Below are 23772 nucleotides of genomic sequence, written 5' to 3'. Positions count from 1 at the left end.
CTAATCCGAACAGTATGAACCAGCAAAAACGTTTCCTCAGTCATCCTAAACTGTTTCTAGTTTAACTACAGTTACTCAATTTGCTTTATATTTTAATACAACCGTAAAATTGGTTAGTTTTGAGTTGGAGAATGGAAAGGATAAATATTTAATTGCAAACAGCTGCAAGGAAGATCTGTGTTTGTACATACTGGTTTTATGAATTTAAGTTGCCCAACCTCTGAAACTTGCATAAGCACTGCTCTCCTGTAAGAATTCAAAACCTTAAGGCAATTGTATTACTCATCTTACTGGAAGTGTATCCACAGATAGTTCATTCCATATTACCAGAAGTGGCGGCTTTGAAAGCAGAAGTTTTAAACTAGATGTGTTAATCATGAGTAGACTATATCTTCATGGGAGGTGCAATGTAAGTGCTTTACATTACAGGTTTCGTTTTACACTAGATGTTGGATGGCCCCAATATCAAAATTCTATTACCAGGTTCCAAGTTCTTCTGCCTAATAACCATCTAAAATTTGGAGGAGCAAAAATGAAGAGCTTTGTGTAAGGTCAAAAGCTTGTCTCTTTCACCAACAGAAGTTGGTCTAATAAAAGATATTACCTCACCCACCTTGTCTCATTAAAACGACAGTAGAACCTCAGAGTTACGAACTGACCAGTCAACCACACCCCTCTTTTGGAACTGGAAGTACACAATCAGGTAGCAGCAGAGACCAAAACAAAAACAACCCCCGTCCCCCAAAATATAATACAGTACTGTGTTAAACATAAACTAATGAAAAAATAAAGGGAAAGCAGTATTTTTCTTCTGCATAGTTAAGTTTCAAAGCTGTATTAAGTCAGTGTTCAGATGTAAACTTTTGAAAGAACCGCCATGTTTTGTGGAGTTACGAACATTTCAGAGTTACGAACAACCTCCATTCCTGAGGTTTCATAACTCTGAGGTTCTAGTGTACAGTAATTCTCCAAGCCAATGCAAGTTCCATATTGTAATATACATGTCCCTAGGAAAAAGCATCAATGCTTTAAACAGGTAGTTTATTATTTATGTAATTTCAATCTTCAAACACTCGACTTTACTGACAACTTAAACTACTTTGTTTAAAGCTCATCCATAATAGGTAACTGGAACAGATTGGCAGTTTCAAAGCAGCCCAGCATTCTTTGTATGCTGCAACAACGAATCCATTCGCTGCAATGGGGCTGCATAAGCATCAAGCAGTTCAAGAGAGAGGAGTGGTAAGGCACTAGCTTAGAACTTGGGAAACCTGAGTTCAGTTCCTTGCTCTGCCAGATTTTCTTTGTCCTTGGGCAAATCACTTACTCTTTCTGTACTTCAATTCTCCCACCATAACATGGGGCTAATGGTGCTTCATTACTTCAAAGAGGTATTGTGATAAGTACATTAAAGATTGTAAGGCACTCAGATACTATGGTGCTGTGGCCATAGTACACAAGACAGAACATAGCAGCTGTTTTCTCTAAGCTGGACTATAGCATACACTACACACACTGGTTTGCACTGTAGAAGCTTGCTTCCACATAGATGGGCCAAAACCAGGATCTCAGACCTGATGCCCTTTCCTTATTTTTTTTTTGGGGGGGGGGGGGGGGGAGGGAGCGCGAAGAGGGCCATGGGCAGGCTGGACCTATGAAGGGTGCATTTCAAATCTGAATCTGCCTTTAATCTTCACCTGTTTATTTAACCTAAAGGGTTGTTTCTGGAAGAAATCTTGTGAGAAGCTTTAAAATCCATCAGTAAAAAAAGGTAGCATTGTTACATAGTATCACCTGAAAAGGTTAAAGAAAATCCAATAATCCTTAAACATATGTATTCTGTTTTTAACTCAAACATTGTTTATTTATGATGGAGCTTTTACAAGAGAAGCTTTATCCCCATGGCAAGGAAACAAGCCTTTCAACTGAAACATTAGTTTAATACTACTTTTTTAAAGTATTAAAACATATGGCAGAGAGAGTACAATCAAAGTTTGCGGACAATACGAAGCTGGGAGGGGTTGAAAGTGCTTTGGAGGATAGGATTAAAATTCAAAACGATCTGGACAAACTGGAGAAATGGTCTGAAGTAAATAGGATGAAATTCAATAAGGATAAATGCAAAGTACTCCACTTAGGAAGGAACAATCGGTTGCACACATACAAAATGGGAAATGACTGCCTAGGAAGGAGTACTGCGGAAAGGGAGAGGTTGATCTGACCCAACCCCAGCTGCTCTGGACAGGGGAGGGAGAACTCAGTCTCCGTCCTACTGCTCCTCCTCCCGCCTGCTCCCCTCAGCTGGGACTAATGTCCCTGGGCAGCCAGGGCAGTCCCAGATCCCCACTCCCCCACAGTGACTTGCCTCTCACCTGGCTGCTCCCAGTGCCTGCCAGGGAGGTGTGAATGAGCACTGGTGAAGCTTCTCTGCTTCCCCACAGAAAACAAAGAGAATCTGTGGGGATACATGTTTCTGTGCATGCACAGTGGGGCACAATTCCCCCAAGCATAGTAGTTGCAGGGCCTGACTGCTATGAACAGAAATGGCTATGCAACCCATATTCATTTCATTCGAGACAAAGATTTTGTTTTGTAACAAGCTTAACATTTAAAAACATGTTTCTTGTCCATCCAATTGATAAAAAGCCAGGCCCATGCAAAAGGAAAGTGCTAAGTAGTTTAGGAGAAAGTTAAAATACAGATATTAAAACAATGGTTTGGAATGCAATTGGCATGGGATTTCTTATAAAGAATGAACAATCTTTGGACTCTTATTTCTAAGATACCTTTGGGGGTCAGAGTGAGAGGAATATGAAGCAGCCATTAACTACCTTATAGAGAGTAAGAATTTCCTGAAGCAAAACTGAACGTGGAAACTCCAATCCATATGGCACCAAGAAGCTTATATTTCCAGTCTTTTTCCTGTATTGTTTCCTAGCTTCATTTGGATCCATTTTAAAACAAACACAATAAAATCCTGTCTCCACATCGTGTCTACAGGTCTTTAAATAGTAATGAAGAATTGAGATATAAAATCCAAACCTATCTGCACTTTGATAGCTTCATGCTTCAGAGTTCCATCAGGGGATCTAATTAACTACACCAAATTACCAAAAAATATTCCGTTGTCTCAAGAAGATGAAAAAATGCTATTAAATGGGCATTTTCAATTTGATAGGAAAACTGTTATTTCCATAAAGTGCAATGGAATTATTAGCAATTCACATATATCTTAAGAATTAGGATAAAAATGCTAAACATTTTTAATAACTGCTGCTTAACAGGATTGCTTCTTTAGAAACAGTGCAGCTAAGAGTTCAACAGTCTTTTGCAATTAGGGTCAGGTAGCATGCTAACATACAGGTTTCTCAGAGCATAAGATGTGATTGCACAATATGACTTCTGTACACAAAACATGGATAAAGCTATAAGCACAAGAAATAGCTGTGTCAATAAGTGTAAATGTAGAACGTGGGCATTCTGAAGGGGTGGCATACTGGCTTACAATTAGTGCAGATGTACAGATTTATGACCCACCATGCAGCACTTCTAGCTCGAGAACAGGCTCCAATATAATTGGTTCTTGGCCATGGAGTCGGGAATTCCCAAACTGATATGGGTGTATAGACGATTCTTCAATGGACTTTATTTAGAAGATACTGCAGAATCTTTCCTTTCGTATAAAGATAGTTCTTTAACAGCCTAAAGGAAAATGTCAAAGGCAAACCACCTAGTGGCTTAATGTGAGACACACACCTTCATAGCAGAACCGATATATTGCAGTCACTTCCCCCTTTTCTGCACTGTCAGAGACAACACTAGTTGCAGTTTCCATTTGAGTTCCCTTCAATTTTAAGAGTCTGCTCTAAGAAGTCACATTGATAATCCCACTAGGACTAAGATGGTCATAAACTTCTAAATGTCTACGTTGTGCACACAAAAAGGGACTCCCTTTAGTCTTCAAATGATTCTCTTCATGACTCATGCACTTCATCAGTATGCCTATATGCAATAACAGACTCCTCTTCACCAACATCTATGAGGAGATCCATTAGTACATGAGGTTTGTCATAACCAGAAAACTTGTTGCAGCTCTTTAGGATAAGGGACTCTTGCACCTCCGTGTTGGAAGGCTCTGGTTCTGAAGGAATACTACTTAACTCTGTTTGGCTACTATTAGAATGAAAATAATTCTCTTTCACTCTTGGGCTTTCTTCATCATCAGGGGTCATTTCAGCAATGCTTTCTTGGATAGACATCTCTTCTGTTTTGTTTGATATCTCCTGGGAGCTGACAGTGTCTGTTTCTTCACTGCAGTCTTCAGGATTAGGGGTCCCTATTTCTTTAACTTGGTCTACTTGGTCTATCAAGTTTACCTCGTCACTCCCTGAAAGCGTTGACTTGGATGATGAGGAGGTTATGACAGAGATACATTTTGCTTCTGGTTTTGTTTCTAAAACGTTGCGTGAGTTCAGATTTCGTATCACAGTGACCTTGAAAATAAAGAGGAGGTACTTTTAGTTATACATAAATTATATGTTTTAGTGATAATCTAGTTTACTGTCTCTATAAATCAAAGTTTAGAGGTAAGACAAAATAATGCTTTAAAAAGGGATACACGTGATATTTTAACTACATGTTCCTTTCAGGAAATCTGAATTCAAATAGGAGTTGAGTTAAGTGGAAATCAGCAGTTGACATCAGTGTATGGCTTTGACACCAACAGACCTGCTGGACTTTTTAGGTGAGATGTCACAAATTCCATAACCACCTAGCAGGGACCTAAAAAAAAGTTTCATCACCCATTAGACTAGAAGAGGTAGTGGTATGTAAACGAGAAGAAAGGAGGAGGAAAAAGCAGGAAATATTCCTCTTACTCCTGTTATTTAAGCAATCTTACAAGCTTCAGCTACAAGGAAGTCAAATCCTGAAACTAGCCATTTTCTTCACCAACTTCCAGCCCAGCAACTTCACTTGCAGAAAGCTGGGCTCTTTAGGTTATTTAGGCTTTGTCTACACCACCACTTTTATCAGTAAAACTTTTGTTGGTTAGGGTGTGAAACCCGCCCCCCCTCCGGACCAACATAAGTTGCACTGGCAAAAGTGCTGGTGTGGTCAGCGCTACGCCTCTCCTGCCGACAACAACGCTCATTGAGGGTGGTTTAATTATGCCAGCAGGAGAGCTCTCTTCTGCAGGCAAAGAGTGGCTACATGGTAGACCTCACAGTGGCACAGCTGTGCTGCTGTAAGGTCCGTAGTGTAGACATAGTCTAACAACAACATTAGAGCCCTAAAACATTCCTTTTATAATCATTAGGTATGTTAAAAGTGATATTTCTTCTTGAAAATTAATCCACAAGAGCACCTGAAGTGCTTTGGCTGATTTTAACTTGCTGAAAAAAGATGAGTTGAGGGGTGCTTTAGGGCTCTCAATTTCTTGGGACTAGAAACCGAGGAATATGGGATGGAAAACAATGTAATTTTAAACTGTCATGAGCCCTGCCGCCTTTTTGGCAGCTGTGTCTCTCTAAACATTTGTCACTTCTTTCTGTTCTAATGGAGACAAATATTCAGGATCTATTTTTTGCACATGCCACTTTCAGATCATTTTGAGTGTGCCACTGGGTAAAAAGCTGCTAAAGGACAGTCACAGAAAATATAGGGGAGTGTTCATGTATCTCCAAGTTGTTATGAAGTGCTGCAGTTAATCCCTAACTTTTTGTACCAGGGTGGGAGGGTGGTGAAGAGAATCTTATATTACTACTTCTAGGAGGACACAAAATAGTTAAAAGTCCAACATGTTAAAAGTATCCTGGTCCTGGAATGAACATAAAGCTCAAGTCTCAACATTTGGAACCAAATTACAGTTAACTCCCTCTCAGGTACCGGGAAACTGGATGTTAAGATCTAGATATACACTAGATAGAAATAGGAATTGAGATATGTGTAAACACAAAGCTCCTCTCTTCACTCTTAAAATATTTTATACTCTGACATTCATTTAGTTCCTTGGAGCAGCTTACAAATCCAACTCCAATATCTCTTATAATTGGAGGGTAAAGAGAGAATTCCATATTTAAGCCTGAATATGAACCACGGGAATTAAACTGAAATGAAATTCTGTAAAAGCTATTAGCAACAAGAGAACAAATTCTGCATCTGTGATAATGAGTAAAATATCTGCATCCTGGCTATACTACAGCTTCCAACATTTTAGTACCAGCCTCAAAGATCTCTACAATTTTTTCTAACAGTAGACTGCGCCTATGAGTGAGCAAGGGAGCCTTAATCTTGATGTTGTTCTTAACAGATGTTCAGAAGAGACCACTATCATCATCTAATCTTGACTTCCTTTGAGTTTGCAGTGTTATATTATAATATAGTTCTTTATACTGCCTCTACATTACACAGTCATGTTAGCAATGGATACTATGGTGACAGAGGCTTTCTTTACAAACGCTGAGAGGTTCTTGCAGCTAAGGCTTTTGTAATTGACAGTGGAATAGTTAGTCTCTGCAGTTAGTTTTTGAACAAAGCAAGCCCTGGTACACACACACACATGGTATGTCCACAGTGCAATTAGATACCTGGGACTGGCCTGTGCCAGCTGACATGGGCTTGGGGTGCAGACCGAGCTCTATGACTCTCCCCCACTCGCATGGTGCTAGAGCCCAAACCTGACTATCTACACCGCACTTAAACAGCCCCTTAACCTGAGTCACCTGGCATGGGCCAACCACAGGTGTCTAATTGCAGCGTAGACATACCCATAGACATACCTATTTCTCTTGCCATAAAACAAGAAAGTACTTAGAAGGGTAAAAAAACTCCCCTAAGCAGAGGTTTACAAATATCACCAGATAGATTTACTGAAGATAGGTCTAAAGGTTCCTTATAAAATATGGCTCAGTGACTTCAAAAAGAATTTGGCAATTCAAGGAGTCCAGCTCCTACGACAAACTTAAGCACCACTCCTCCCATCACAAAGGCGCTTCCAGTAACATAAGAATAAATGCAATTAAGACACAAGTTAATTATTTTAAGAATGGAAACTGAGTACTTGAACCTGGCCTACTGGAGTAAACTCGTTAGTAAGGAGAAAGTCTAGTATTAAAGGCAATACAACGTATCTAGTTGGAGTAAAAAGCTTACTCGTTTACAGATTCAGAGCACATAGAAGATCATGGTGGAAAGATGAGACAAGTGCAAAGGATTTAACTGAAGAACCCAGACAGATATTGTGACGAAAGCTATTTAGTTAGTTAATATTGTGGCTATACAGTATGCAGTTTTGTTTACTGATGTTTGTTTTCTCCTACATGTTGCCCACTAGGTATTTCAATAAAAATACTAGCTGTAAGACTAAGCTTGTTAGATATTAAAATGTGCCATACAATAACAGACTGACACCAAATGTGCTACTGAACAGTACTATAAACTTACCAAAGACTTGGGTAGTTCAATTTTTCTCTTCTTTAGTTGCTTGCAAACATAATACATGGCCAAAATCAGTCCAACGCCAATGACAACAGCAACACTGATTATAATATTTTTAAAGTCTAGAAAGTTAGAGAAAAATAGAGTGAGAGGTTTGGAAAACAAAAATCTTAAAACAGAAATGGCTCTTTAGAGCGACTAAATCCACAAATTAGGGTTTTCACAATTGAGTGTATATTTTGGAATTAAATGTATGGTTTGGGCCGAGAGAATTCTTTAAAAACAGCTTTAGGGTTTTTTTATTGATTATGTTTTCTTTAATTATGAAGACAAGAAATGCATGAGCAAATTGTATCTTTTTCTGCTCTTTAGAGAGATTCAATGTGGATAAATAACTTGATATTTTTAAAAAACAAAGTGCTCCAAAACACAAGAATTGTAGAACTACTGATTACAGACATAGGGGTAACGGTGGAGTTGGTCTCTTAAAAAGAATTGGGCCCAGCTCTCCTGTTCCAGTCCAGGTGTGCCCTAGTTTGATATAATGAGGAGGATGGGGCTGCCCCAGGAGTTATGAATAAGAGAATCCCAAAGGCAGGAGAATTCAGAACCCAGAGTTGAGAGAACACATAGTAAGGAAGATTAGCCATCCTCTCTCATTTTTAAGTAAACCAAGCAAGTTCAGGAGGGGAAAGAAGAAAAAAAAAAAAAGCACTTGCTTTATATTTTTAATCACAAGCTTATGGTTACCTTAAACCCAGGAAAGCCTACACATTTTTACTAGTTATAAATTTCAACTGAATATCACTTGTGCAATTCCAACAACTAATTTAATGATCCATTTTTTATTCAGTAAATTACACAACTGTCTAGCTGCAACTGAAACAAATTATGGTACCAATCAAGTAGAAAATGACAGCCATACAACTGCTGGACAACGTTAATACAATACCAGTTAAAAGTCTTCAGAAATATGGATCAGATTTTTATAAATTATTTTACCTCGTGGCTGTTTTAAAGGAACATGAATGCAACTTTGATTTGATTGGGAAAATCCTCGATCTGTAACAATCGATGAACGTCCTTGAGCTGAAACACAGTAGGTGGAATCAGAAGAAAAAAATGGAATGTATATGCTACATGGATGCTTCTTACATGGCCCTGCTTCAAGCTCTTCGATCTGAAAGAAAAGTAAAGTTAGATTAATTATTTTGAACTTACAATATTGACTCAATATGTAAAGATAGTATTGTCACCTTACAGTGCCAGAATTTTTAAAGTGCTGGGTATCAGACCTGTTGCTCCTGCATCTTTTTGCACTGCAAAAGCTGTACATCTCAGCTAACAGCTATTTGCAAGGCAACAGCTCTAACTTCTCGCATTATTAAGAACTCATATTAGACCATAGTGCCCATGGGTAAAATTTTAAAGAGCATCTAAATAACTTAGGCTCTTAAATCCCATTGATGTTCAAACACCACTTATGCTCCTAAGTCACTTTTGAAAATGGGACTTAGGTGCTTATGAAAATGTTAGCCTATGATGAAACATGCCTGTTTCCTGATCTCCCTCCCAGGGACTCATCCACCATCCTAATTGAGCAAAAGAGAAAGCGCAATATCTTGGAAATCACTCCTTCAACATTAAAGCATATTTCAAGGAGTAAAGTGGGCACATATAAAGTTACCAATATTTTGAACACAATTTTTGAAGTCCCTTGAGGACTTGCAAAAATCCAATTTTGAACTGAGCCAGTTTTCAAAATTTGAAGTAATTACAAATGGGATAGAATAGCTAATATTGCTTAAACATTTCCATTTTTAAGGCTCTTTCAGTTGCTTATAAACTGAGAAAATTTCCCCTGTCAGACTGAACTGGTTTCCACCTAGAGATAAACTTCCTTAAAAAAAAAAATCTGAGCATAAATGGCTTAGCATTTTTTCAGAGCAAAACTCTCATTTACTATTTAAAAAAGTGTTGCAAGATTTTTTGTATTGCTTTAGTGCAAGGGTGGGCAAACTTTTTGGCCCGAGGGCCACATCTGGGACAGAAATTGTATGCCGGGCCATGAATGCTCACAAAATTGGGGGTTGGGATGTGGGAGGGTGTGAGGGCTCCGGCTGGGCGGGGAGGGCGCTGGGGATGAGGAGCTGGGGGTGCAGGAGGGTGCTCCGGGCTGGGACAGAGGGGGCAGGAGGGGGATCAGGGATGGGGCATGGGAGGGAGTCAGGGGGGCAGGCTCTGGGCAGCACTTACCTCAGGCAGCTCCCAGAAACAGCAGCATGTCCCCCTTCCAGCTCCTACGCAGAGGCGCAGCCAGGCGTCTGCATGCTGCCCTGTCCGCAGGTGCCACCCCTGCAGCTCCCAGCCAATGGGAGCTGCAGGGGCAGCACTTGGGGTGGGGGCAGCATGCGGAGCCCCCTCGCTGCCCGTTCACATAGGAGCTGGAGGGGGGACATGCCGCTGCTTTCGGGAGCCGTGCGGAGTAAGGCAAGACCCCGACCCCGCTCCCCAGCTAGAGCGGGGCAAGCCCCAGACCCCACTTCCCGGCGGGAGCTTGAGGGCCAGATTAAAATTTCTGGAGGGCTGGATGTGGCCCCCGGGCCGTAGTTTGCCCACCTCTGCTTTAGTGGCTTAGTTGATAAGGATATACATTTTAAATCTTCCACAGAGGTGGTCCCTAGACTGGATATGTGCCTTTAAAACTGTCTGGTGAGCATTGATTTTGAAATTAAGGATGTAGATGTTACAGAGAGTACAGTAATTTTTAGATTTAAAAAACCCCAATCTCCCAATTTTGCATTGGCACAGATTTTTGGATCATACGAAAACATTTCCCCTGAGGACCGCTGCTTCATTCAGCATGCAGAGCAGACTGGAGGGTGTTCAGTGAATGAGGTAGCTCAATGCATGGAAGAACATTTGAGTCTTGCCTTATATGGGGTCAAATTCTGTGTATCATTATCATGCAATAAATTCATACAAATTAATGGATGTACTTTGAATCCATAGTGGTGACTGATTATTTGGACAGGATAAGTGGGATTCAGTGAACAAGTTAGTGGACAAACACATTTAACTATGAGGATAAAAGCCAATACTGAACAGCTCTCTCCATTCAATAAAAGATTCTCAAATCATTATAATGAGGGACATGAAAGAAAAACCTAAATGGATTAAGTGTCCAAAAGGTACACTTATTAAAGCAGGGGTCCTACAGAAATAATGGCATGTGACCACAATTAAAGATTACTGCAATGGATACTCAAAGGACAGGGCTATAGTTAAGGTTCCATATTCAACATTTCAGGGATTCAGTTTTGCATCATTAATAGTTTTAAAATTGTTTAAAGAAAATTACACACACATCCAAGAGAAATTAAGGTAATAAAAACCTATTGTTTATCAATATATGCTCTTTCTAAAACTAAGTGTTTTTGTAAAAAAGGCCAAAATACAATCTGAAACTTTCAATTTAAAACATACCTGTTCTCCATTGGACCAGAGAAACACCTTGTACGTGAAGTCCTTATATTTTCGAACAGCGCGTGGGGGGCGAATCTCAACCCTGATTTGGTCTCTTTCAATTGAGACATTCAGAGTCGGTGGTCCTATTTTTCCTGAAACAAAGGTGTACCTTCACTATTGGGTTGAAGGATTTTGATACAGAATTCAAAGACAAATGTAGAGCTAACAGATATGGCATTTATCGTTCATTTTCAAGAGGAAAAATTAAGATATGCCAGAATAATGAGTGATTACACACCTGATGGGAGGAATGCTGCAGAGGAGCTGAGTCCTGGTTAAGGGAATATATACTTTTGGATGGGCATAAATCTAGCAAGAATGGGCAGTACCAGTGAGGACACTGGGCAGAAATGTCTGCCAGATGGCTTATAAAACTTTACATTTTTCTATGGTAACATATGGATGAGGTTTGAAAAAAGCGTCAAATGGTCTAAATGGGCAAAAGGTTAAGGCACTGAACAGAAAAAAGGATATGGCAACTGGACAGACGTGATGCTTGTTTATAAGTGCTTACACATTCTTATTTTGGCTAAAGGGTGGCTTCCCCACCCCCCCAGTGTAGCTACATCAAGTAGGAACAGATATAAGCTAAACTGGAACCAACCACTTTTAAACCAAAAACAAACAAACAAAAATTCTTCACACCAAGAGTTTGCACTGGTACAAAAATGACTGGAACGGGCAATTTAAACGTAGCCAAGGGCCACAAAATCCACAAACTCTTTGACAAGCCTTTAAAAAAAAAAAAAAAAAAAAAGGAGGCTTCAGAATATAGCAGAAGACAAAGTTGTTGTGGTCAAGGAAGAAGCAGTCCTTGCTGTCCTGAGGCAACTCGCCTGGCTGCTGCTGTGAGAACATGTGCCAGAGCAGCAAGTCCTCCACTGATACTGCCGTGCTGGGCTGTGTGAAATACACCTGCCTGCCCACACTCAGCTCCATGATCTCCAGGAAGGCAACAAGCCTACTAAAACTGGAGAGCTGCTGCCTCCACCAGGTGCCAGGGAACAACCTCCTGTAGGCAGTGGAAAGAGCCTCGCCCCTTTGGCCATCCTCTGGCTCCACGCTGGCAGAGCTTCTTGCCCCTTTCCTCACTCTGGACACTGGAAGAGCTGCCTCTTCAGGCTCAGATTTAGGTGGGCCTGGGTATTAACACAGCTGACCCAGGCCCTCCTATGGTTACGCCCCTGGTTAGGAGGCCAAATAAAACAAATCAGAGGGCCAGATGTGGCCCAGGGCTGCCAGTCACCTATCCCTGATTTTAGTTAAACCAGTGTAACTTTCTCCCCATATATAAGGCCTTAAAATTCATCTCCTTGACATCAATTAGAAAAGCAAAACAAATCATGTATACATGAGACTAAAGCACAAAATAAGGTACTATTGACTGATGAGATTTCATTCGAGTATCATGCAGAATCTAAGAACACCATATTAAAACCAAGATTATTAAATTTGAAAAATAATCTCAGGAATTATCAAGACAACAGGCTAGAAAGTTGCTCATAAAAAGGTAGTATCAATTTATGTAAGAGATTAGGCATTGGAAACAGGGCTGCCCAGAGGATTCAGGGGGCCTGGGGTCTTCGGCGGCAATTGCCGCCAAAGACCCGGCACTTCGGCGGCGGGTCCCGGGGCGGAAGGACCCCCCGCCGCGGGTCTTCAGGGCACTTCGGCGGCGGGTCCCGGGGCAGAAGGACCCCCCGCCACTGAACTGCTGCCGAAGACCCGGAGTGGAAGAAGCTCCGGGGGCCCGGGCCCTGCGAGTTTTCCGGGGCCCCCGGAGCGAGTGAAGGACCCCGCTCCAGGGGCCCTGAAAAACTCTCGTGGGGGCCCCTGCGGGGCCCGGGGCAAATTGCCCCACTTGCCTCCCCCTCTGGGCGGCCCCGATTGGAAATGGATGCGATGAAACTACCCTTAAACCTGTAGCCCATTAGAACTCAAGACACCTAAGTTTAAGGCAAGGACTGGGCACTAAAAGAATTTAGGGAAAGGTTTATACAAAGTTTAAAATTTATATAAGCCAAGGGCCCTGCAGATTATCCTTTTTTGTGTAAATCTAAATGAAATGCTATTGATTCTGAATGCGCCCAAAACATTTTATAATTGAAAACTATATATGCAGTACATCCTTAGTTATCCAACTATAAAAAGTACATTAAATGTATCTGGATAATCCAAAAACAGATTGTTATATGCAGAAGGACTGCAATGCATAACTTTCAACACAGGACATTATGCTCTGCAGTCATACTACAGGGGACTTCCGCTTCAAGGTAACAGTTTTGGTTGATCAGAAGATGGATAACTGAAGCCACATTGAATAGGGATCACTTCGCCCAGCATTGTAATACAGCAACTTCTGGGATGTCTAAGAAGGCAGTACTTTCCAGCACAACAGTGGTCTCCCTACCCCACATTGGGGCGTTGGGATAGTAGCAAAATAAGGAAAGCATGCCACTGAGTGCATCACCAGCACCGCTTCTCTTTTTAAAATATTTGGAAAGGTGCTCAGACATTAGTGAGGGGGCCATACAAGTAACTACCTATAAAGAGTGCTCCTAAGCAACTGTTATGCTCATCTTTCATCCTGAACCCCAAGTTACTACTATGATATTCCTAACCAAACATACAATATTGCACCAGAAATATATTTATATTAATCTTTAAATTTAATAGAAATACTATGAATTCATCTAAGTGATCTCAAATCAGTTTTCTGGATGTAAAATTTAGGTTTACATTTAAACTTACCATCCCGTCGCAGAACAAATTCTTTGGTCTCAACGTACTCAGACTCTTCTAACCCAATTAAAGCTTTAACTTTAGCCCAGTAAGACTGACTCAGGTCTTCTATTTCATTAGAGAGGTCACAATAATGTTTACTTGTCTTCATGCAGGTGCTGACTGGCTCATATTTCCCTAGCCTGTAAAATAGATTAAAGAGTAATTAATGTAATTTTTACAGCCAATGTATTACGCAATACAGATGTCAGAATGGAGACAAATTCTGTCTTCATTTACACTCAGACTGAATTCCATAGGGACGGCATGATTTCACTGTGTAGAAATAAAACTTTCCTGGACATATGGCAAAATCAAAGGACTCACTATATGAATGCCTTTTAAAGAAAATAAGGTACAGGTATAATGCAAGACATGGAAACTTACTCATAAGGTTGGATTTCCACAATAAAGCGAGGGGTTGTAGGCATGCGCATGTAATCCCAGCGCAATACAGTCTTGAAGTTCAAGGATTCTATTACAACATTTGTTGGCAGAGGCACTAAAAAAAGAAATCAAACAGAACAATCAGTACCTTGATGGAGTAGATTTTTGTGATGTATGAGAACAGCCATCAATATTCCTGAAGTATTCAGGAGACAATGCATTTACTGGAAGTTACTTCAGAAGTCATTAGAGATAAGACTGCTTGCTGCTTATACGAACAGGGCAGAACCTGGCAGACTGACTTTCTGTTCTTCTTACACAAAAAGGCAGTTAATCCTTTTTGTCCAAGAGTGAGCTGAATGCCTCAGAGTTTCTCTTTCTTCCCTCTCTTTTCCTATATTACATTCTCCCACCTCCAGTATATATTCTGTCTCTTCTTCCACTGCCTCCACTCAAGGAGCGCTCTCTCTTGCTCTCTCTCCATACTGGATTTCATTATCCAGACACCACACACACACTCTGCTGCCAATCATCCACTCACACAGAGGGTTTGGAAATATCAAGCTCCTGAATCCCAAGAAGAATTAAGCCTAATAACTAAAGGCAAATATGAAAGATGAACCCCCATCCCTCACTAGCTGAGGTAATGCCCCAGGTAATGGCCCTGGGGATATGCTATCTCCTACGCCTCCAGCTGCTGGTAAGGGGATGATGCTGTTCCTGCACCCACCTTCAAAGGCTGCCTATGGGACGCGAAGAGGAGCATTTACTGTTTCTTTCTCTAAACATAGACATCAGCTCCTGTGATGGTTGTAGAATCCCCATTATTCTACTCCTTTCAGCTTCTTGGCTGCTGCAAGGGGTTTGTGTCTTCACTATTCTATCTTCTGGCCTCCATTTTTGCATCCCCAGCTAAATGAATGGCTTCAGTTTCTAGCTCTGAGCTCATAATTCCTAAAAGCAGTAAAACGAACATGATTCTTTTCAATGTTACTACAGTCTACAGGGTTCTGAATAGCAGCAGTGAAAACTGACAAGACTTTCGTTGTTAGTCTGCTACAGCTTTTAACAGCTTTGAGCAGCAGCAACACTGGAGTTATAAGCAGACTAGGTCTTGTTTACACACAGAAGTTGCACCAATTTAACAGAGTTTTAAAGCAATTTAGTACAACTGTGTGTACAAAACCCTATATTAGCAAGTTTAAATTGACTTAACTTGCCCCTGTAAATTTACTAACAAGTTATCAGTAGAAGACAGGTTTAAAATTGATTTAAAAATGTCCACACAAAGTTGCACTGGTTTAACTACATCAGCATTAAAAAAAACCTCCACGCTATTAGTTAAAACAGTGCAAGGCCTGCTTAGACCAGGCATAAATGGGTTTAAAAAAAAAAAAAAAAAAATCACACCTTAATTTAAATAGTGCACCTTTCCTCACATAGACAAGCCTACCGAAAGGTTACATTGCATTGTTTTCCATAGGGTTCAGGTTTGAGAGGTTACTTTTTTTTTTTAAAAGAAAAAACCCCAAACAACTTAAATTCTGCAGAAGTTGACACCTGTTTAGGAAAACCTCCTCCTAAGTGGATTTTCAGGCTCTGTCCATGCTTAGACACTTAAACGATTACAAGACAGAGGCTGTAAAGAGTTTCTCTTAGAAGTATCGCTGCTCACCTGAAACAGATAGCTAGAACACCCCAAGTGATCAAAATATTATATGCTTTTTGATCCCCCTCCCTTACCTCTAAAGAGGGACACCAACTTGGAAAAAAATAATGACATGTGTTTGAAGTGTTTATAGCAGTAATACCTATCATTACTACAACTGAAAAATTAATAAAGAGTGCCTCTCCTTCAGTTTATTTACATTAAGCTTGAAAATCCACCCAAATTCAGCAGAGTTATAAGCCTTTCAAAAATGCTATTTGCACATGCTCAGTGGAGCTTGTTAGAGATTGACTTCTAAAATCTCCAAAGTTTAATCTCCAGCATAGTCCCGCCTATAGGGATCCCTACATCACAGCAAAAGCACTGCACATGCCCCCTGAATGGGGTGATAAATCCTAAATTAAGGGAGCCTTCCTTTTCACACATTTTATATTAAAGGTAATGAGGATACTGTCATTTCAGGCAGAACTAGGACCAGAATGCGTGTCTCATAGCATTTCCACTTAGTCACACTGCTTTTCAGAATATGCAAACTTTATGTAGTTGGCTGTGCTGTCTATAAACACAAGCCTATATTCCCCCCCAGAGTTAAGAGTACAACCCAGGATTTCTCATTTCCAACATATTTCTGCAGTCTGGAAAGTAGTCATGTAAGCTCTGACAAACTATGTGTACTATCACCCTCTAGTTGTAGCTGGTTCATATAAGATAACAGCATACCGCTGATACCAGGTATTGCTTTAGCTCAAGAGGTAGAGGTCAATGCTGGAGACCTAGAAGTCCTAGAAAGTGTTCAGCACGTGAATCAGGGTTGTGTAGTGAATGCAGCTGTCTGTAGGACATCTGATTCATCCATTGTAGAACTACAAGGTGTGGAGAGAGTGAGGATGAGTTAGGGGACTGCAGAAAGAGAAAGGACTGCCTTCAACGGCAACTGAATGCCACCCAGGAGAAATGGGTTCCATCCACACATCTGCCATAGACTGCGTATGTGATAGTGGGTAAGTCACTTAAATGAAGATTTTCACATTGTATTCCTCATTTTCTGGGTACCCAACTTGAGACATGGGACCTTGTTTTCAGAGTTGCTGAGCACTCAACTACAAGTAAAGTCAATGGGAACTGCAGCTGCTCTAGGAGCAAGATGTGGAGTTGGGAAGTCCTGGGCTCCAATTCTGGTTATACCATTGACTCACTCTGTGGCTTTGCACAAGTCACTATCTGTTTTAGTCTCCTTGTGTTTAAAAATGGGTATAATATTTACCCATCTATTTCATAGTGTTGGCAGTGGTTGGTTAGTGTCTGTACATTGCTTTGAACATATACAATTATTAAAAATGCAGAATACTCTAAAAATGGATCCCTAGTTCTCAAGTTAGGTATCCAATCGTGGAAGCAACCATAATTAGTGGACACTTCTTCAAATTGTAGCCTAGGTTCCTTATCTGTAAAATGAGGATAACTTATCTCAGAGGAGTTGTGAAGATACGAGTGTCTTATGAATGTACTACTATCATTAATACCACAGAAAACTAATAATTAGGCATTAGAAATTAATAATTCTGTATCCAGCATAGCATTTGGATGGTGTTCAATAAACACAGCATGAGGCCAAACTCTAAGTTACAAGCCTAAGAGCAACACTGGATAATTTCCTCAAACTAACCACCACCCATCCTGTGCACTGATTAAGATAAGGGTCGTATGGTAAAAAAAACGGTTTGTGATCATGTAGTTAGAGATTATCATAATACATATACACAAGGGGGCCAAATTAAGGTTGAATAGGAAATTTTACTTCTGGCATTTTCTAACTTTTAAATGTTTGACTTTGCAATCTTATTTTAAGGTAGGTTTTTGTATATAAAATTGATGTCATAATAGACCATAACTCAAACCTGACTTCTGCCAGATTATGTTTTTATTTACAAAACATAGCAGATAGACTTGGGGCTGTATGTTACAGAGCCTAGACTTTGCTTCATGTTATACTAATAAGGGAAAGTAAAAAACATTTCCCTTATCTTAAGAGTGAGACCACAAGGATTTAATATGTGCAATGTTTGAAAGTGGTTTAGTCATTCTCTAACACACACAAGGTGACATTTCAGTTATTGGAAACAGCAGCAGATTCTCAACCACAAGAAAAAAAGTGTCAAAGTATTTATCTATTCTAAAATGCCTAACAGTAAATACAATACTTGCTGCAATAAACCATGCAGAATACAAATGCAAATTAACATACTATTACAGAAATAAAACTACATTAAAAATATTAAGATTGCAAAATCAAGCACTGAAAAGTTAGGAAATGCCAGAATTATGGCTGCCTGTGGGACCTTAATTCATCCCCCTTGCACATGTACAGTCTTTAATTACATGATCATATACTATTTTTTCCACAAGCCCCCTGCCTCATTAAGCGCACAGGAGGGATGGTGCTCCTCATTCTTCACTGTGCTCCCCCGGGCCTTGTTTACATCCATTGTTCAAATTCTGTTCTGAAGGCAGAATTTTTAGTTCCCTCATAGGCTTTCTATTGTGCTTGTCACTATTGTATCTGGTTGTTTCATAAACATTAATGAATTAATTTAGACACCCCTGTGAAATGAAGGGGTATTATTCCTATTTTACACATAGGGAATTAAGACACAAAGATTAAGATTAAAAGTATCCATTAATTTTAGGTGTCTAAATTGAGACATCTAGAAACAGATTTTCTGAATGCTTCGGATTATATAGCATTTTATATGTTCAAAGCACTACTCTGATTAGCTACAATTGCAGCTACTGAATGCTCGGCACGTCAGACCTCAGGTGAGGCATCAAGAAAATGAGGTACTCACAATTATGACCACCTGTGCAAAGTTTAGGTTTAGGTGACTTGCCCAGCATCATACAAGAATTCTGAGGCAAAGGCAGGGATAGAATCCAATTCTTCGGGGTAGCATTCAATTGGCTTAACCATGAGACCATCCTTTCTCTACCTGCAGTTCCCTACGTCATTCACTACACACCACCTTCCAACTTCTGAAACAAATGAAGAAGGGGTCTTACAGTCACCTTCACTAAAGAACACATTCATCTCCAGAGTGTGTCTATCTTGTTGTGCTTTGAATGAGGCAGGGATCCTGTGGGAAAAAAATTGTCTTCAATATGCACAAGGGAGGGTGAATTAAGATTGTGCAGGTAATCTTAATTCTGGCATTTCCTCACATTTGAGTGCAGATTTTACACTGACACCTGCATGGGAGACCTCAGCATGGGTAGAACATATAGGTCCATTGTAGAGACTTCTGCTGCTTCAACTAATAGTGTACCTGATAGCAGTACTAGGCTGTCCTAGTACTAGGCTCCTACCGGGAGCGGCGCAGGGCAGGCTGCACCGCTGAACTTTTAGTGGCCGGAGATTTCGATCGACTAGCAGAGGCTCCGCGATCAACCAGTTGATCGTGATCTACAGGTAGGTGACCATTGTTGTACAAGTATTTGTCATACTGGCTAGTGATAGTCCTGGGGCTAGTAGTCAGGTACATTTTTCAATCCCCATAAATATACATGTAAGATACAAACAGAAGAAAAGGTATAGTATAAAAATTTTATCTGCATTAGTCTGTATGTCACATTAAACATGTCACAAGCTTTTTTCTTAGCCGCCTATTAGAAAGGAGGGATCATTTCCCCCTTCTGCTGGAATAACCACCTGTTTGTAGCCCTGATGAGTTACGTGATTTGAACTTAAATCGGTTACTTTTCAAAGGCAGTATCCATGTACTTAACATCAGGTGGGTGTAATTTTGAAAGAGAAATTCCACATTTAGAAAGTTAACATTTCTAACAGAATGATTATTTTTAATATGTCTTTTAAGAAGCTCAGAAGTTTGGAATGTTAGAAGCAGTTTAGGAAATAGATTAGTGGGCTGAGGGCAGGTGAAGTATGTGATAGAAATATTTAATCAGTTGCATTTAACTATCACTTGGAATTATATAAATCCCATCTTGCCTTTGTGAACCAGCCTTGAAAAAGCTGCCATTTAGCATATATACATACCCATTAAGATATTATAAAATCATCTTAAATATGTTTAATCAAAGTATTAATATTGAAAAGTCTGAAAACACCTGTTTTTACAGACTTAAACATTTACAAGCAGAAAGGAACAAAATGAAAATAAGCAGAAATATTTCAGGAGTAAAACCTGGATGCCACTCTGAAACTATTGCTTCATTATTGTCATTTTTGTTTTTTGGCCTTAGATGTATAGGTTGCTACAATGAAGTTTGTGTCTGAACCGAAACCATGTATGAAAGACTGGGAGAAGGAAGAAAGACAACTCTCCGCATTGATTCTGTGGCTGCGTAAACAGTGCATCTCTGTTTCAAAGAATTCTTTTCCATGTATGTTAAGGGCGAATGCAAATTAGACTTGACTATGGCACATGTTCTCAAATACTACAGAACTTTGTCCTTCAATCTTAAAAGTGTACATAAAAATATTCCTACTCCAACTGGAGCTGGGTTTTATTGTTTACAGTGTACTTTATATGCACTTAGAATACTGTACAGGTTACCTTGACCAAATTTTGAGCGGAAAGGATAGTTTGTCGGTGAAGTGTGTTCTTGGAGTATTCAGAAGTAACCTAATATACCTTAATATTCCACATAATATTCCAGCATCCCAACACATGCTGTAACCAATAGCAATGAGTCTAAATCAAACTTACTAAATGATGCTGAAAATCCAATGGAATTTTAAATGTCACTTTTCCCTCTTTCAGCAAAACCATGCAAAAGTACAGTTTTTCTACTCACTACCCTTTCTAAATCCAATGCAAGTATTTAACTAAGTGCAGCTGAGAGTATTTAATTAATGCTCCCTAGATTGAGTGATCAAGAGCTCAACAAAATAAGTGTTGACGTACTGATCCAAAATGAGACATTTAAGAAAATTAGTGCAGGAACTTTAAAAAGGATGATTAACTTCTTTATTTTTAAAATATGGTTTAATTTTCATATTAAAAATCAGAAATAAAAGGAAATCAAGATAATGTAGTGCATTTCCTTTTATATAGGATTACAGTGTATGCTCAATATTTTCTATAATTTCACCTTCTCAATTAAGCATTTTTATCGTATGTACTGCATAAATCACATTAAGGGGATTCTAAATTGATTGATAACCAAGAGACTAATTTGGTGTTGAGGGCACACAAAAAACTGTAACTAGATTACATCTTAGAATCATTTGTTCTGGAAGGCTATTCTAATGGATCACCTACTCCAGTCCAGCATCATGGCAAGTTTGATTTATATGTCCCTAAACTTCTTGCAACCGAAGCCCATTACAACTCATTCTGTGCTGACTGGAAATTAGTTTGGTTGTTGGCATTGATGACTTGGGTCTTTGATGTCGTACTTATGCACAGCTGATATGTTACTGCAAAAATATATTTAGATCAGCAGAGTCAGTGTATGTTTTCAGACCTCACTTTGGGGAAGCAGATCAACATCTACACAATGGACTATTATTAGTGTGTCAGGTAGGTGGGCAGAGTCTGGAAGAGTATCACTACCTTTCCCCACTCCAAATCACACCCCCGCATATATGCCTCAGTGTTTAGATCTTTTCATGGGAAGGATAATATACAAGGCCTGATCTAACTATTCTTTAATATTAGGTGCAACTGCAATGATTTAAACATCATTTAAGCAGTTAAGACTAGACAGGTTTCAAAACCACTTCAGCAAGATTTTCTACCAGATCTGAACACACTTATATGAACCATTTTTAAAGAAAAGTGTTTTTTGATCTCTACTAGCATATATCAATCATTCTTAAAATCTGTTAAAATGTTTATACAATGTTCTCAAGAAGACAAGCCTCAACCAGGCAATTTTTTTTTTTGGCTTCTGGCAACACCCAGTCAGGGCCATCCCTAGGGGAGTGCGGGGCAGAGACAACCCCCCACCCTCCAGCGCAGGGCCCGCCCCCACTCCACCCCTTCCCAAGCCTCCACCCTGCCTCTTTCTGGCTTCCATCCCCTCCCCGAGCAATGCCAGGAGTGGAGGGGGGGAGGTTTCTCATGGCTGCGGGTACAAGGCCCCCTGCTAACCCTCCAAGTCACCCTGGACCCTGTGTCCTGAAGCGCGGCGCCCCCCAAAGCGCAGGGTGCCCCGGTCTGTCCTATGGACAGGACGGCTCTGACCACAGTTGCTGCAGCCAGATGTTCTTCCTAAAAAGGAAGCCGTTTGGAGGCAAGTTATTTTTAAAAAAATCCTAAAGCTCAGTGCTATGATGCTATCCAAGACACTCTTCGTAGGCAGGAAATCTAAACAAAACCAGAACAATCACGAGGGAGATGAGGAATAGGGATAAAGAGTGGAAACAAAAGGAGGAAACAAACATGCTATACCCTCCACATCCTCAAACTCAGATAGGCACGCCACACAAGAACATGCCCTCTGTGACCTAACATACCCACCACGGGCAAAACCTTGTCTTCACTACATCTGCAACACAGAGCCTCTCATCCTGTTCTAAAACCCACCATGACCACTCAGAAGTCTTCTCTCTTACCCCAGATCCTACCTCAACCACAGCCCCGTTGCCAAAACACATCCCTCTCCTGCCCAACCACCCCAGCATAACTGCCTTCCCCTATTCCCTTGCTACTATTTCCCCTTCCACCGCAGCCTCCCCCCCCCCATGTCAACAACCTCCCTCACAACACCGCACTGCTGCTGTTTAAAGCCCCAGATTCTGGAGTCCAGGGATTACATGAGAATCCAATTACCCCTTTACAGAGCAAAGTGTGCATTTCTAGCTGCTTGTGGCTAGGGAAGAAGAGATTGAAGTCAGAGCCCAGTGCCCCCTTCAGGCTCAGAATGCAGGGGGCAGAGGCAGACCCGCCCTCTGATTATTTTTAAATACCATGGTTTTCTACCCATCTTACTGGGGGAAGGGAAGAAGAAAAGAGTCCGATGTGAGAGTTGAACTCTTAAGGGCTGGGCAGTTACTGCTCCCAGCTCCCCGATACCGCCGCCCCGCCATAGCGCTCCGGCCCCTCTAGCGCCCCCGCGCCGCCCGTACCTGTTTCCGGGAGTTCCCCGGAGCTGGCCTCGCTCCGGGACAGCAGCACAGGGAGGAGGCAGAGAAGCGCGGCCGCAGGCGGCACAGGCCGCATCCTCGCTCGGGGCGCGCTGGCCGCGCCAGCAGACGGCGCGAGGGGGAGCCGGGCTCGAGCGCAGCAGCCACGGCCCGGCGGCGCCTCCGTCTCCGCGTTCAGAGCGGTGAGGAAGGTGGAGCCCGCCCCGCCCGGTTCTGGCCACGTGACTGCCCGGGGAGGGGAGGGGCAGGGCGGGCTGCGAGGCCAGCCTCGGTCTGGGCGGCGTGCCTGACTCCGCATTGCAGCCGCGTCTGGGCGCCGCGCTGTCGTATTGCAGGGCAGGCTCTGCGCCGGCCCGGCCGCCCGGTTAACCCTCAGCTGCCTGCAGCCCAGCACGTGTCACGGGTGAGCTCCTCCAACGCGAACACGCAGGGACTAACCACTGCGGCGGCAGCCCCAAACGTGCAGAATTCACGTGTCTGTCTCACACACCCCCCTCCCCCAATCAACTCAGACACACAGAAGATCAGGGTTGGAAGAGACCTCAGGAGGTCAGCTAGTCGAGGGGTGGGAAAAATATGGCCTGCAGGCCGGATGCAGCAAGTCTAACATTTCTGTCAGGTCCACCAGCTCTTCGGTTGCCCCCCTTGCTATCTCTGGGCAGCTAAAGGTCCTGTGGTGCAGGGACTCTCAGGCAGGCTGCGTGCCTGCCATGGCCCCTTGCTGCTCCCAGAAGTGGCCACCTGCTGCTAGCATGTCTCTGCATGCCCCCCGGGGGGGGGGGCAGCTCCATACACTACCCTTGCCCCCAGCACCGTCACCACAGGTCCCCTTGGCTGGTTTCCAGGGTGGTGCTTGCGGGTG

General features: G+C 41.5%; 1 protein-coding gene across 1 annotated transcript; it reads right to left on the bottom strand.

Moving 5' to 3' along the window:
* Positions 1 to 3239: 3239 nt before the first annotated feature.
* IFNGR1 (interferon gamma receptor 1) lies at positions 3240 to 23095 on the bottom strand. Its single transcript, XM_026649797.1, has 7 exons — positions 22893 to 23095; positions 14134 to 14248; positions 13717 to 13889; positions 10924 to 11057; positions 8440 to 8617; positions 7444 to 7559; positions 3240 to 4493 (listed from the first exon to the last, which is right to left on the bottom strand). The coding sequence occupies exons 1-7, from the start codon at positions 22984 to 22986 to the stop codon at positions 3975 to 3977; spliced, it is 1329 nt and encodes a 442-aa protein (XP_026505582.1). The 5' UTR covers positions 22987 to 23095; the 3' UTR covers positions 3240 to 3974.
* Positions 23096 to 23772: the final 677 nt, after the last annotated feature.

This window comes from Terrapene carolina, unplaced genomic scaffold, assembly GCF_002925995.2.
Source record: "Terrapene carolina triunguis isolate 2854851 unplaced genomic scaffold, T_m_triunguis-2.0 Scaffold85, whole genome shotgun sequence".
NCBI lineage: Eukaryota > Metazoa > Chordata > Testudines > Emydidae > Terrapene > Terrapene triunguis.
This window is presented reverse-complemented; position numbering and strand designations above follow the sequence as displayed.

What these genes read in the sequence shown, in the direction of transcription:
- IFNGR1 (XM_026649797.1), bottom strand. Translation starts at nt 22,986, where the DNA reads ATGCGGCCTGTGCCGCCTGCGGCCGCGCTTCTCTGCCTCCTCCCTGTG. An exon ending in GTGGAAATCCAACCTTATGA is followed by an intron (nt 13,890 to 14,133) that starts GTAAGTTTCCAT and finishes TCTATTTTACAG; the next exon opens with GCTAGGGAAATATGAGCCAG. An exon ending in TTGAACTACCCAAGTCTTTG is followed by an intron (nt 4,494 to 7,443) that starts GTAAGTTTATAG and finishes TTTATTTTCAAG; the next exon opens with GTCACTGTGATACGAAATCT.